The 15,367-nt window shown below is 53.9% G+C and overlaps 1 protein-coding gene across 4 annotated transcripts in view; it reads right to left on the minus strand.

The window, feature by feature from the left end:
• The window catches only part of NFIC (nuclear factor I C), a 58,814-nt gene that overhangs the window by 17,946 nt on the left and 25,501 nt on the right, over positions 1–15,367 (minus strand). For all 4 annotated transcript variants that reach the window (XM_082836014.1, XM_082836011.1, XM_082836012.1 and 1 more), the window contains exons 3-4: positions 4,545–4,616; positions 769–843 (exon numbers count right to left, since the gene is read on the minus strand). In XM_082836014.1, coding sequence (XP_082692140.1) covers positions 769–843; positions 4,545–4,616 — 147 coding nt within the window. The remainder of the gene's footprint in view (positions 1–768; positions 844–4,544; positions 4,617–15,367) is intronic.

The raw sequence follows: 15,367 nt of genomic DNA on the forward strand, positions 1-15,367 counted from the left end.
AACAAGGTCCAGGGCTGCACTTTGCCCTGGAGGGGTGGGGAGAGCCATCTGGGGGCTGGCAGAACGAAAAGGAACCGCTTCCCAGATTGGCCTGATTCCTAATTTGGCTGAAACTGGCCTTATACGATGGGTCAGAGGAACAAGGCCATTGAGAGAGGCCAAGGTCACACTGTGAGGCAGAAGCATAGACAAAGCTGGAGGCCAAGCTTCCCAGAACTCTCAGAGGCCAGGTTCTGCTGATCTGGATGGGGAGGGCAAGGGTTAAGGTTAAGGCAGGATAGTGCCCAGAGGTCCCTGGGGTAGGATTCAAATGGGGGTGTCTGGGGATGGGGGTAGGTCCCCAGCAGGTCCATAGGTAAGGCAAGAGGACAAGAGGTGAAATAGGTTGCGGGCGGGGGCCTCTGGGGTCTCCTGGGGGGGGGTGAGGGAGGTCCCAGGAATGGGGGATACTGGGGCAGAAGGTTCTTTAGCCCTTCCACCCAGCATCTGGAGTCTTCTCTGGGGAAGAGCATGTCACCCTGACCTTAGACTCTGGGAAAGGCCTGGATACCGCCCTTCCTAGAGACTTAGGCTTGGTGACAAGGGTGGCTGGAGAGGATGTGGGGGAGGGCGGCAGGGTGATGGGCTACTTCCTCCTCCTTCCCCGAGTCCCTTTCCCTCTTAGAGCCCCCATCCCGAAGCCACTTCTCCTTTCCAACAGTCCTCCCCTGTGTGAGCCCACCCCCCCCCCGCCTCGGGTCCCAGCACAGGGTGGGCGGGGACACTTACTCCGGGACACTTGGATGAGCTCAGTGACGCTGAACACACCGGAGGTGACGAAGCTCTCCTGGAAGTCGGTGGTGTCTGGAAAAGAGAGGAAGGATGGGGGTCAGCAGGCGGCCAGCTGAGCTGGGTCTGTTCCCCCCCTTGACACCTCCAGGCTGCCCAGACTCCGGGGGCTGGACCCAGCCTGGCCGGTCACCCTGTCTACCCCCCTCCCCAACCACCACAGCCCTGCAGCAGGAGGATGGCCAGCTCAGCCCCTCCAAGCCGACGGGGACTCCTCTGCCCTAACACAGCTGGAGCGGATCTCCTTTCCTGAGTCTCTGCTCAGTCCTTCTCACGGCAGCCTCAGCCAGCCTCCCCTTCTCCAGCCTGGGCTTCACACCGCCTCCCAGCCCTCCTCGGGAGCCCCCGTGCTATGGCAGGCTGCGCACACAAGTGGAGGCCAGACCTGGGTTCACATCTCAGCTGCCCAATCGGCGTGTGATCTTGGATAAGTCACTTTACCTCCCTGAGCTTTGATGCTCCCTGATCTCAAAAGTGGGGACCATACACCCTGTCATCTCGGGTGGTTGTGAGCTATGAATGCTACTACCTAGGAGGGACCAGGTTGCTTCCTTTGCCTCACTCATCACCCCATGCAATGCTGCAGTCTCTTAGCCTTCTGCGTCCAGGCTGTGAGCTCTGTGGTGTCCCCAGTGCCCGGACCAGAGCCTGGCAAACGGCAGGGGCTCAGAACCATGGGGTGAATGGAGGGTCCACAGGCAGCAGTTAAAATCCCCAGTGTGCCCAGACCCATTCCCGCCTAATGTCAAAGGAAGAGGGACCCTCCTCTCTGGGCTGGGGTTGTTTAGACCCATTTCATGGATTCGGAAACTGAGGCTGGCCTCGAGAGGGCGGGAGCACTGGCCTACCCAAGACAGCTGGGAGCAGGCCTGTCACACCCGGAGACCCTCACAGGCAGGACCCATTACCAGACACCTCCAGTGTCCGCCCCGAGCTGGGCACTGGGGACACAGTGGGGAACAAGACGTACAGGAGCAGCTGCCCTCTTGGACTCACAGCCCAGGGTGGGCGAAGGACGCCACATAAAAGCAGGAAGTCAAAAACACTTGTACATGAATGTTCACAGCAGCATGATTTACAGTAGCTGAAATTGGAGGCAACCCAAATGTCCATCAACCATGATGGATACACAAAATGTGGTCCCTCCACACACGGGAACGTCACTCAGCCGTGAAAAGAGGTGAAGCCCTGACACTCGCTACAATGTGGACGGACCCTGAGAACACGAGAGAAGTGAGAAAAGCCAGACACAGAAGGACACACTGTGTGATTCCATTGATGGGAAACGTCCAGAACAGGCAAATCCACTGAGAGAGTGGGTTCCTGGTCACTCGGGGAGGGGGAGTGACTAATGGAGATGGGGTTGCTTTGTGGGTTGATGAGAATGTTCTGGAACTAGACAGAGGTGATGGGTGCACAGCTCTGTGAATGTACTTAATGTCACTGAACGGTACATTTTAATAGGGTTAAAATTCTACATTTTATGTGTGTTGTACCGCAATTTAAAAAGAAAGTTATTAAAGATGATTCAGTTAAATGTGAGACGTGTCAGGCAGTGGTGAGGCAGTCAAGGTCGGGAGAGCCTGCTGGGGAGGGGACCTATTTTACACGAAGGGCTCAGAGAAGGCTTCCCTGGGAGGGTGACATTCAACCAAGATCTCAAGGTAGGGGTGGATAAGGCGAACACGTGAGTGAAGATTTGGGTAGTGCCCAGACAGCACCTGGCACAGGGAAACTGCCTTGTGAGAACTGGCTGCCCCGACGAGGATGATGTTAAACTTGACGTTTGCCACCTCCCTGTGGGTTACGATGTTCCTGGCAGCGGGAGTGGCCTGTGCAAAGGGCCTGGGGGTGGGATGCACTTGGCAAATCGGAGGCCAACAGGGCTGGAGTTGAAGGAGCCAGAGAGAGTGGTCAGAGTGGAGGTGGGACCCACAGAATGGCAGCTCTCGGCTTTGGGGGAGGGGGGTGGGAGCAGTTCTTGTCCAGGCCCCCAGGGGGCAGCAGTGGCCGCAGGGAGCTCACAGCGGTGCCCAGCTCCTCAGCTGTCTGCCACCCAAGCCCCCTGCTTATGAGCTTTGTGTCCACCATTCACTGAGCAGTTACTACCTGCTCAGGCCCATGATGGGAGGCTCAGGACCACAACATCCCGAGGAGGACAGGGCGGTGGCTCCCAGTGTCCAGGGGGAAGTGGCCGTGGCCACTTCCTGCTGACCCAGCTGGCCGACTGCTGTCAGCACGCCCCTCCGCCCCACCCCCACCGGGGTTTCCTGTTTGTGCAGTGCTCGCCCAGCTCCATCTCCAGGGGACTCCCTGGCGGGCGGGGAGGAAGTGATTTCCTCTACCAGACGCTGGAGCTCCCCACGGGACCAGGCCAAGCGCCATGGCCCCCGCCGCCTGCCTTGAACATCTGGCTTGGAGGGAGGCGCCTGGGGATCACAGGAGGTCAAGGAGGACTCGGGTCACAGATGGCCAGTGAGGTGTGGCCTGGGGGCCTGTGAACCTCCTGGAACCATCCAGCCTCCCTGTGCATGCCTGTGACGGACCTTCCAACGGGGATGCCCTCACCCACTGGCTGTTTCTTCCTTTCTCCCTTTTCATCTCTCCTCCTTCCTTGCCCCTAATATACTATCCCTCTAGTTTCTCTTTTTTCCCTCTGCTTCATCCTTCCTTCTCTCCTTTTTTTGCTTTCTAGAAATGGTTTTTGAGCACCTAGTGTGTACCAGGTCCTGTTCTAGGTACTGAGGACACAGCAGTGATCAAAACAAACACCTCTGCCCTTGAGGAGATGATGTTCCACTAGGTGAGAAGCAAACACATTTGCAATCACTAAGCAACTAAGCAAATACATACGCAACCACTAACTTCCTCGAAAGGAAATAAAACAGAGGGCTGAGATTGAGAGTGACTGAGGCTGCTTGAGCTGAGGGGCTCAGGGAAGATCTTTCTGAGAGGGAGGCGTTTGAGCTGAGACCTGGGGGATCTGGAGCAAGAGAAAGCAGTTAGCTGTCCAGATCGCAGGCACAGCACGTGCAGAGGCTCTGGGACAGGTGGTGCCTGGTGTGCTGGAGGAACAGCGAGGAGGCTTGTGTGTCTGGAACAGAGTGAGCGAGGGGGGGGAGAGGGAGGAGGGGAGGAGGGGAAGGCAGGAGGACTTGGGCTTTTACCCCCGGGAGGTGGGACCCTGGAGGGCTGTGGGCAGAGGATGGGCGGGGCCTGACTCGTGCTCACGGGTACCCTCTGACCACTTCAGGAGGACAGACTGTGGGAGGGAGTCGTCAGGGAGCCAGAGTAGAAGCAGCGACTCTGAAGCTTCCAAATCCTCTCTGTCCTTCTGGCTCTGCTCCCACACCCGCAACATAGAACTCAGTTGTCCTACTCATCCACTCAATGTCCCATGAGACTGCAGGGCCCACCAGGGCCTCTCCCATGGGGGGAGCACCTCAGAGCCCAGACGCCGGAGCTCAGGGTCGGGGGTTCCAACCCCAGCTCCCTGGATGCCCCCGGGAAGGCCCATATTCGTCTCCAGACCTCAGTCCCTGCCTCTGCAAAATGGGACAACTGCAGCACCTACTTACTCCACAGCATGGCTGGGAGAAGTGACTCAGGTGCTCACGCAGGACCACACAGAACCCACAGGGGGCGCTCCGGAAACGATTCCTAAATAAAAGATGGGGATGCGCCCGTGCCCTCCACCCCGCCACCTCCAGACTCACCCAGTGTGATGGGCTTGCTGTCCTCCTGGTCGGAGCCCATCCCCGCCCGGGGACTGCCACTTTGCTCTGCATCTGCAAAGACAGGGAGGGGGAGTTGTGACATCGCAGGGACCCCCACTCAGGAGGGGAGGAGACATCAGCCCAGTGCTAGGCTGGGCCAGCGCCGTGGTCTGGAGCATGGCACGGCCCCCTCCCTGGCTGCTGCCCCAGGGGGTCATGGACGTCGGAGGTCACTAAGCGCCAGCCTGCCTGTGTCCTGAACCATGGCGAGAACCCGAGTGGAGGGGCTGGCTCAGTCGTGGGGAAGTGCTCTCTGAGCCTCAGTTTCCTCATCTGTCGAGTGAGGATAACTCATTTAATCCTGCCTCTGCCATATGAGGTGGGAACTCTCACGCCCATTTCACAGACGGGAAAACAGAGGGCCAGAGAGGTGAGTCCCTGGCCCCTCGGGCCCCCTCCCCACCGCCTCTGCCTTCCGAGTCCTGGGGGCCCAGCCTGTGGTCTTGGGTTGCCACTCAGGATCCCCGGAGAGGGGGCCGAGGGGCATATTTCTGCAGCTGTGACATTTCCGGCCCCACCCGCCGGGCTTGGGGGCTCCCTCCCACCCCGGCGCCCGCCCCTCCATCTTATCTAAAAATAATCAGGCTCCTTGGCAGCCGGGTGAAGCAGACAGACGCTGAGCTCAGCGTTATTGGCTCCGGAGGCCTAGATGGAGGGCGAGTAGAGCCAGGCCCCTCTGCAGCCCTCACACCCTCCACCCCAGACTGCGGGGGAGAGGAAATGGACAAGCCCAGCCAGACAGGACCCCTAGCCCCCCTCCCATTTGTCTCTCAGGTCAAGGACAAAGGTGGCGGGAATCACCATCAAATGCCAGAGAAAGAGAATCAGGCCCCTCCCACCTGCCACACTCCAAGGCCCAGAGCTAATTGCTGTGTGACCTTAGGCAAATCGCTTAACCTCCCTGAGCCTCAGAGTTCTCTCTTCAAATGTGCGAAAGCATCTCACAGGCCTGGCTGGGTTGCCAGGAGGTGGCAAGGAGCTGATACATATGAAGCGCTTAGGGCATACTGAGCTCTAGATCCATGGTGACATCCACCCCGTTATTATTACTACTGTTATTTTTAAGTCCCTAACATGACCACAGATGTTTTTTCTTGTTCTCATTTCATACTTTCCCTTAAATCATGAAGAGAGCCACAAATCTGGCATTGTTAGTGTACCCATTTTGTACACAAGGAAAAGGGAGGGTTAGAATGACGAAAAAGCGCCCCGCCCCACACCCCTTGCTGTTGTTTTTTTACACAGTAGTGTATCATTTTATTTTATGTTTTGTCCGCACCGCTTGCGGGATCTTAGTTCCCTGACCAGGGATCGAACCCGTGTCCGCTGCGGTGGAAGGGCAGAGTCTTAACTCCTGGACCGCCAGGGAATTCCCCTGCCCCTTGTTGTTTTAATTCGGTAGCTAGTGCTTACATCCCGACATCCAGCAGGCGCTTGCGTGAGCTGCCTGGATTCTGCGATGAGACGCGCGCGTTCCCATCCCAGCTCTGGGAAGCTCCAAGGACACGTGGTCCCGGGGGCGGGGGTCACTTCCCCTGCTGGGGCCTCAGTGCACCCAGGGTTGCTTTGGGGATAATAATAATGATGACACTTCGCACAACAGTCACTGGGCCCTCGCCGTCTGCCTGGCATCGCGCTTTTGCCTTTGCACACGCTGTGCGCTGAGCACCTACTTGCGGGCAAGACCCAGAGATGCTGTAAACAGCACAGGAGCGGCCCCATCTGCCTCAGTTTCCCCATCCACGATAGGAGCGGATGCAGGCAGCCCTCCTTGGCTGGGCTGAGCAGCCCCTGCGTGGCCGACTAGGCTGGGCAGGCTGGGCAGTGGTGAGAGGGCTGTGCCCGGCTCGGCCCCGTGCCCTGTGGCCACTCCCGGGCTCGGGCAGCCAGCGGCCCCTTGGAGCCGGCCCGTCCTGCTTGGATGGCCGCATGGCTGGGCACGGGTGGCCACTGGGTTGGGAAGGGCCCAGCCCAGGCAGCCAGCTGTCGGGCTCCAGGCCTTGGGCACAGACCCTCTTCCGGAAGCAACACCCACACGCACTCAGAGGGCAACAATGCCCGGCTGGCACTCAGGGGCCTACCCGAGAAGGGGGATGTTTCTTGAGCGCCGCCTGTGTGCTTATGCTTTGGAACCAGGCAGCCCAGGCTGTGGGCCTCAGACGCCACCCCTCATCTCTCTGTGCCTCACTCCCCGCATCTGTGAAATGGGCACAATTACAGAATCTCCCTCAGGGGCTGTTCGGGAGGGAAAAGGTGATAATGAATGCCATCAAGGGCCTCAAACAGAGGCTGACATGTAGTAAGCACTTCACCAACTGGAAGGAGGGTTTTATTACTATTATTGCTATCTCCTTGCTGTTTCTGTCTTGGGTGCTATTACTTTGTACCTTGAAAGCCATGGCCCTAGGCTACGGCTGGCTCTAGTCTGGAGCCCTTATTCACTGCTCTTGACCTCAGCCCAGCCATATCACCTGTTTGAGACTCAGTTTCCTCATCTGTAAAATGGGACTATAATAAAACTCACTTCCCAGGGTCTGTTGGGTCTCCAAGTCAGTAAATAACAAGTGTAAAAGGGTTGGTGCCAAGTTGACATTCAATACATGGTAGGTTTTTGGGCAGCAATTGTAAATGAGAGTGTGTTTTTAATTTTGGTTTCTAATTGATCATTGCTAGCATTTACACATGCGATTGGTTTGGGGGGTGTTAATCTTGTATTCTGCAACCTTGCTGAACTCACATATTAGTTCTAAGAGTCTTTTTCTTTTTCTGGTAGATTCTTTGGGATTTTCTATGAAAACCATCATGTCGCTTGCAAATAGGGCAAGTTGTCTTTCTTTCTTCCTAATCTGTATGCCTCTGATTTCTGTTTCTTGGTTTTTCGCACTGACTAGGACTTCCAGAACCCTGTTGACTGGAAGTGGTGAGAGCAGGTGTCCTCATCCTGCTTCTGATCTTAGGGGGAACCCATTCGGTCTCTCACCACTAAGAATAATGTTAGCTGTGGTTTCTGCAGATCCCTTTATTGGGCTGAAGAAGCTCTCTCTCTTTTTTCTCCTATACTCCTGGTAGTTCTTTTTAAATTTAAATAAGTGTAGTTTCTAAATAATATGATGCTGTAATTATAGGCCATCTCATTAAACATTGTTTTAATTTGATTTTTAGATTGTGTTGAAATACACACAACATAAACTTTACCATTTAACCATTTCTAAGTGTACAGTTTAGTGGCGTTGAGTACATTCATGGTATCTGGTGACCATCCCCACCATCATCTCCAGAACTTTCTCATCTTCCCAAACTGAAACTCTGTCCCCATGAAACGCTGACTCCCCACCCCTCCCCCAGCCCCTGGCCCCCACCATCTACTTCCTGTCTCTGTGGATGTGACTCCTCTGGGGACCCCCTGTGAGTGGAATCACACCCTGTGTGTCCTTCTGTGTCTGGCTTCTCTCACTGAGCATCGTGTCCCCAAGGTCCATCCACGTTGTAGCAGGTGTCAGAATCGCCTTCCTTTTTATTGTGTCATCTTACTGGCCATGCCGCAGGCCATGTGGGATCTTAGTTCCCCGACCAGGGACTGAACCCCACCCCCTGCAGTGGGAGCACAGAGTCTTAATGCTGGACCGCCAGGGAAGTCCCTGCCATCTTATCTTTAATCATCTCTAAAACCGTGAACTATTTCTCACCCACCTGCTGACCACCTGCCTGTCATTTGGCTCCTGGAAACCCTGTCTTCTGGAGCTGTCCAGTACGGGAGCCCCGAGTCACGTGCAACTTGAAATTTAAATTGGCTAAATTGAAATTAAAGTTTCAGGACTTCAGCCGCACCGGTCACCTTTCAATACTCGACAGGCACACGTGGCTGGTGGCGACCGAACTGGACGGCACCGAATACGCCCACCATCACCACACAAAGTTCTATCGGGCTGAGCTGCTCTGGATTTTTCCATGAAGAATCAAGGGAAAAAAAAACAAAGAAGACACCGATAATTCTTCCTCCTCCCATCTAGAGGCCCGGTCCTAAAATGGACCTTCCTTCGGTCTGAACAGAGGGACCCAGAGTGTATAATGCTAAAGGCCAGCTAATGTCCAATGCCCCCAGATGCCCCAGGCCCCAAATGGGCAGCTTTCATTTGCTGAGTTTTTACTGTGTTAGGAGCTCCATAGCGCCATCTGATTAAATGTACCCAACGGATGAGGTTGGTAAGCTGAGGACCGGCTCAGGGAGTCTATATCCCAAAGCTGGTGTCAATTCAAAGAAACTGTCCGCCTAGCGCAGAGGTTCCTAACTGGGGTGATCCTGCACCCCAAGGCGATGTCTGGGGATATCTGTGTTTGTTACGACTGGGGGGCTCCTGGCCTTGAGGGGGCGGGGACAGGGAGGCTGGTCTGGGGTAGCCCCACAGAGTCATCCGGCCCCCAGTGTCAGCAGTGCCGAGGCGGAGGGACTCTGTTCCAGACCCATCCGTTCTCAGTAGGGGCAAAAATTGGTTCTTGGGGCGACGGAGGGGGCTAAAAATTTTTGCTCTTTTTATTTATAAAACATAGATAAATAGATATAGATACAGTATATAAATAGATATATAATATACCTGTGCTATTAAAATTTCATGAGGTGCAGTGATTAGGGGAAAAAACTGTCTAAAAGGGCTCTTTAGGGGGAGGCAATAATGAAAGAAAAGGGCCTTGTACCATTTTAAAGGGCTGTCAAAAGAGAAAGAAGAGTATGCAACAGAAACTGCAGGTGACCTACCAGGTCTAAGGCATTCACTTCCCTGAAAGTCTGCCAACCTCTGCTGTGTGTCCTTGTGCAAGTACTTTTGACATCTCTGAGCCTCCATTTCCTCATCCATAAATTAGAGCTGAACTGCACTACCGCTTACTTCTCTCCTTTGATCACTTGGCAAACTGACTGCTGAGCACCTCCAGGGTGCCATGTGTCTAACACACGGCAGCAACCAAGATGGACACAACTCCCTGCCTTCGCGGGGCTGACATCCTAATGGCGGAGTGACAGGCAATGAAGAAGTAAGCAAATAAGCCAGGAGTACAATTCCAGGCTGTGCCAGGTGCAAGGGAGGCCATCCAACCCAGAGATGTGAGTGGCAGCCCCCGGTGAGTGAGCGGCTGTGACTGGAGCTCCTGGGAGGGTCGTCAAGGTCACACCGCGTGAACTGGTACATTCCAATAGTTAATACGTGGTGAGTCATTCCTTTGACTATGTTGAGCTACAAGTTTCCCCTCCACCGACTCATCTAATCTTCGAAACTCCCCCAAGAGGGATATGCGATTATCATCCCCATTTTCCAGATGGGGAAACTGAGGCACAGAGAGAGGCAGGCGACATATGCAAACTCAGGCAGCACCAGGTGGCACCGATGGGCCTGGGATCAACCCCCAGACACCCCAAGGCCTCACAGTCGGGTCCTGTGCTTTTGACTAGGAGGTGTCCAGTGGGCCCTTGGAGGGGGCTCAGTTGGTCCTGCCCCAACTCCAGGACTCCTTTCTTATCGGTGGTTTGGAGTGACCCACTGTGTTTGGACGCCGTTGTCTGAACAGTCAGATAAAGGCCCCAGCTGGGGGTCCCCTGCTGCTCTGCTTTTGCCAAAGGTCCCTTCTGTCACTAATTGTGGTCCTGGGGACAGCTGGGGGCAGATAAATTGTTTGCATATCTCTGTTCCACTTAGGCTGAAAAGCACCCCATGGAAGCAGAGCCCCCAGACCCTACTGTCCATGGGAGCAGAGGCCCCAGACCCTGACGCACAGGCCAGGGAAACTTCAGAGCACCTCCACCTCACTGAGGTGGGAGCTGAGGTGTAGAGTGAGAAGATATGGGATGATGATGATGATAATGATAATAACAATAACAACAATAATAATGGTAACTGCTAAGCACAGACGGCTTACAGAACACCAGATGTCAGGCTACGTATTTAACAGTTTTGTCTAACACCCTCCAGCAATCCTCGATCGAGGCTGACAACCATGGGTTACCCAGAGAGGGTAAGTGAGTTACCCAAGGCCATACAGCAAGGAAAGCTGATGGGCCAACCAGGTTTTTATCTGCTCCTCTCAAAAGTATATCGAAGAAAACCATAATTCGAAAAGATACATGCACCCCAGTGTTCACTGCAACACTATTCACAGTAGCCAGGACATGGAAGCAACCTAAATGCCCATCGATGGAGGAATGGATAAAGAAGATGTGGTACATATATACAATGGAATATCACTCAGCCATAAAAAAAGAATGAAATGATGCCATTTGTAGCAACATGGATGGAGATTATCATACTAAGTGAAGGGAGCCAGACAAAGACAAGTATCATACGCTATCACTCACATGTGGAATCTAATTTTAAAAATGATATAAATGAACTTATTTACAAAACAGAAACAGACTCGAAGATCTCAAGAACGAACTTATGGCTACCAAAGGGGAAATGTGGTGGGGAGGGATAAATCAGGAGGTTGGGATTAACATACACATACTACTATGTATAAAATAGATAACCAACAAGGACCTACTGTATAGCACAGGAAACTGTACTCAATATTCTGTAATCATCTATATATGGGTCAAGAATCTGAAAAAGAATGAATATATGTATATGTATAACTGAATCACTTTGCTGTACACCTGAAACTAATGCAACACTGTAAATCAACTATACTCCAATAAGATTTACTTTTCAAAAAGGGGGGGGGGAATATTCTTGAATGTCTTATTGAATTTTATATCATGTCGATCACGGGCTTTAAAACGTTTGCCTGTTAATGAGTTCTTTCCTGACCTGGTCGCTGTCCCCCAGATCCCCCACGGCCCATCCCTGAATACGTGGCTTTCTGCAGCCCTGCTTAGATCAGGCGTTCGACTTGGTGCTTTGTGCTGCCCAGAATACATTCCCGACCGCACGAGGAAAACACGAACAGGCCAGAGCAGGACCACGGAACCAAAATGCACGCTCTCCGCTGCCGCGCAGGGGATTTTCTATGGGTGTGCCTTGGGGGTGTCTGCCGACTCCACCCGAGCATGGGGTTCACGGTCAAAAAGCAGAAGCATCGCTGCGGGTTTCTCAGGGCAGCTGTTGGACTCTTCAAAGTCTTTCAGATGCATTGGGGTCATGAGGAAGAGGCTCCAGGTTCCAAACTCGTATGACCTTGGGGCATCTTTTAGAAGCTGGAGTCATACCCTGACACCTGGGCTGAAGCCCCAGCCCTGGCACAACCCGGGGTGTGACCTGGGACTAGTCAGGCCTCTCTCCCGTCTGAGCCTTTTACACATAGTCGCATGTGTATGTTAATCCCAACCTCCTGATTTATCCCTCCCCACCACATTTCCCCTTTGGTAGCCATAAGTTCGTTCTTGAGATCTTCGAGTCTGTTTCTGTTTTGTAAATAAGTTCATTTATATCATTTTTAAAATTAGATTCCACATGTGAGTGATAGCGTATGATACTTGTCTTTGGCTCCCTTCACTTAGTATGATAATCTCCATCCATGTTGCTACAAATGGCATCATTTCATTCTTTTTTTATGGCTGAGTGATATTCCATTGTATATATGTACCACATCTTCTTTATCCATTCCTCCATCGATGGGCATTTAGGTTGCTTCCATGTCTGTAAAGTGGGCTTTCTCCTTTGTTGCCTTACTTTATACGGGTGTGAGGTTGAAATCAGAGGAGCCCCGGGAGGGGAGGGGCCAATCACAAAGGGATAAATACTGTTTGGGTGACAGCATTTTTCCAAACTCAGAAGTTAAACGACCTTTGTCCCCCCTCTGCCCACAGCCCTCCAGGGCTCCCACTTCCCTGGGGGTAAAAGCCCAAGTCCTCCCCGTGGCCCACAGGGACCTACACGGCCTGCCCTCCCCTCCTCCCTCTCTCCCCCTCGCTCACTCTGCTCCAGCCACATGGGCGTCCTCACTGTTCCTCCAAAACACCATGCCTGGTCCTGCCCCAGGACCTTTGCACGTGTGGTTCCCGCTGCCCACAACACGGTTCCTTCTGTATCTATGTGCCTCACATTCTCCCCTCACGCCAGGACCTTCCTGAAAGGTCTTTTTTTCCGATACACACACAAGGCTCTCCAGCACGATGCATGAAGCACAGCTAACCACACTCATGCTAGTATAAGTGAGACTGGCCCCGGACAGCGGCTGTGTTTCAAGTGACACCCTGGTTTGGCCTGGGACCAGTATTCTCGACTTCCCGGGTCCGCCGGGTGTTCACAGGCAGCCTGAACGTCACCACCGCCTGTGGCCTTTCCCTCAAACAAACACATGACCATACCGACAATAGAAATGTAAACTGGATCCCATTGACGGAGTGTACAAACTGTTCTTTCCTGTCCGTGGCCACGAGCCCAAATTTGGTCTGTCCCAGCCCATGACAAAGGCGCCGCCGTGGCCTCCGGTCCAGCCCTTCCCGGCCCAGAGCACCCGCCCCCTTTGCACCAGACAACTCCCTCCATCCTGGTTGCTGAGGCTCCCACAGTTCCTAACTGGGAGATCCAGGCACCGCCCCGGCATTCATGTCCCAGATGTTTACCGACCACCTACCACTTGCCAGGCACTGGGGAAATGGCAGGGAGCCAAGGCGGGGGAGACAGACAGGAAACGAGCCGACAGAAGGAGCCCGAGATAATTTCGGTGGTTCTAAGTTCCACCGTGGCAATGAAACTGGGTGAGAGGACAGACAGTGGCTGGGGGTGGGGGAGGTGACTTTTGACGGAAAAGTCGGGAGAAACCTCTCTAAGGGCCTAGGGATGGGACGGAGCCAGCCATGGGGAGAGCTGAGGGCAGATGGCACAGCAAGTGCAAAGGCCCCGGGGCAGGAACAAACATGGGATGTTTGGGGAACAGAGAGAGCACGTGGCCCCAGCACGTACACAAAGCAGGGAGACATGAGACCACTCAGGGCCCCGTGGGCCGCGCGGGAAGCTTGGGTTTTAGTCTCAACGGCCATGATCTATGTTACATTTTAAAACGTCTCTGGTGATGAGGGTGTGGAGAAATTGGAACCTTCGTGCACGGCTGACGGGAATGTAAAATGGTGCAGCCATAGCGGAAAATGGCTTGGCGGTCCCTCCAAAGTTAAACATAGAATCACCAACGTGACCCACGCCTACGTATACGCCCAAAAGAATTGAAAACAGATACTTGCCCACCATGTTCACAGCAGCATGATTCATAGTAGCCATAAGGCGGAAACACCCCAAATATCCAACAACAGGTGACGGATACACACAGTGTGGGCCATCCCTATAGTGGAATATTACTCAGCCTTAAAAAGGCAGGAAATTCTGACACTCGCTACAGCACTGATGAACCTTGAGGACAGGATGCTCAGTGAGAGAAACCAGACGCAGGAGGACAAATACTGACTGATTCCACTCACAGGAGGTCCCTAGAGGACTCAAATCCATAGAGACAGGAAGTCGATGGTGGGGGCCAGGGCCTGGGGAGTGTTTCATGGGGACAGAGTTTCAGTTTGGGACGATGAGAAAGTTCTAGGGATGGATGGTGGCGATGGTTGCATGACAGTGTGAACGTACTTAATGCCACCGAGCTGTGCGCTTAGAAATGGTTAAGATGGTGAATTTTATATTATATATATTTTACCATAATAAAGTGTGCGCGCGCACGCGCGCACACACACACACACACACACACACACACACACACACACACACACACTAAAAAAGTCTGGCTGCTGAGTGAATTCTGGACTCTCAGAGGCTGGAAGTCCACAGGGAGGGGTGGGCAAACATCCCGGTAGGCATAACAGCCTGGCCCAGGGTGATGGCCAGGGGTGTACAGACGGGTCATATTTAATTTATCTTTGGGATTTACAAAGGACAGGACTTGCTGATACCATAATCGCACTTGTTTAAACCTGGCGGGATACGGGAGAGCCTAGGGTTCCCACTGGGGCCCAGCGGTGCGTCCGCTGGGCCCGCCTCGGCTGCCACGGTGAGCTCGCCCGCAGGATTTCTCTTCCAACCTCAGCGGGCTTCCAAATGTAGCTGGCTCTGCCTTGCTGCCACGTCCGCCTCCCAACGCCAGCCAGCTAGAGAGAGACCCAAAGCCAGGCCCTGGAATTCCCAGCTCCCCAGTGTCACCAGCCATTTTTAAACATCGCCGGCTGAGGTTCAACTTTCTCTGTCCTGGAAGGCCATACCGTACACGCGACCCTGGCCTTTATCCTTCTCGCTCTTGCCATGAACCTTCCCTGCCCCTCTCGCTCTCAGGCAAACTCCAACCATCTCTCCAAGCCCGGTTCTAACGTCTCCTTCTCTGGAACACCCTCCCCTGGCCCCTTGTGCAAACCTTGTCCTAGCTCTCATCACACTGGACTGAGTCTGGGTCATTTAAACGTATGAAGGTCACAAGTCCTCCCCAAGGCCCTGCACGACCTGCCCCGTCCCCTCCCTGCCCTCCCCTCCTCCCTCTCTCCCACTGACTCACTCTGTTCCAGCCACACGGGCCTCCTCACTGTTCCTCCAACATGCCAGGCAGAGTCCTGCCCCAGGGCCTTTGCACATGCTGTTCCCTGCCTGGAATGCCTTTCCTGCAAATGCCTGCCTGGTCTAGCTCCCTCTCTTGCCCAAGAGACCAAGGAGCGGGGCGGGGGGGGTGGGGTGGGGGGGGATTATGTGTCCACAGGACCTGGGCTTGACGCTCTGGAAATCTGGGTCTCATGTCCTCGTATCCCTTCTAAGAAGTGTGACAAGGGATTCCCGCGTATGTCCAGCTATGTT

The sequence above is a fragment of the Leucopleurus acutus genome (assembly GCF_964270905.1).
Source record: "Leucopleurus acutus genome assembly, chromosome: 3".
Lineage (NCBI taxonomy): Eukaryota > Metazoa > Chordata > Mammalia > Artiodactyla > Delphinidae > Leucopleurus > Leucopleurus acutus.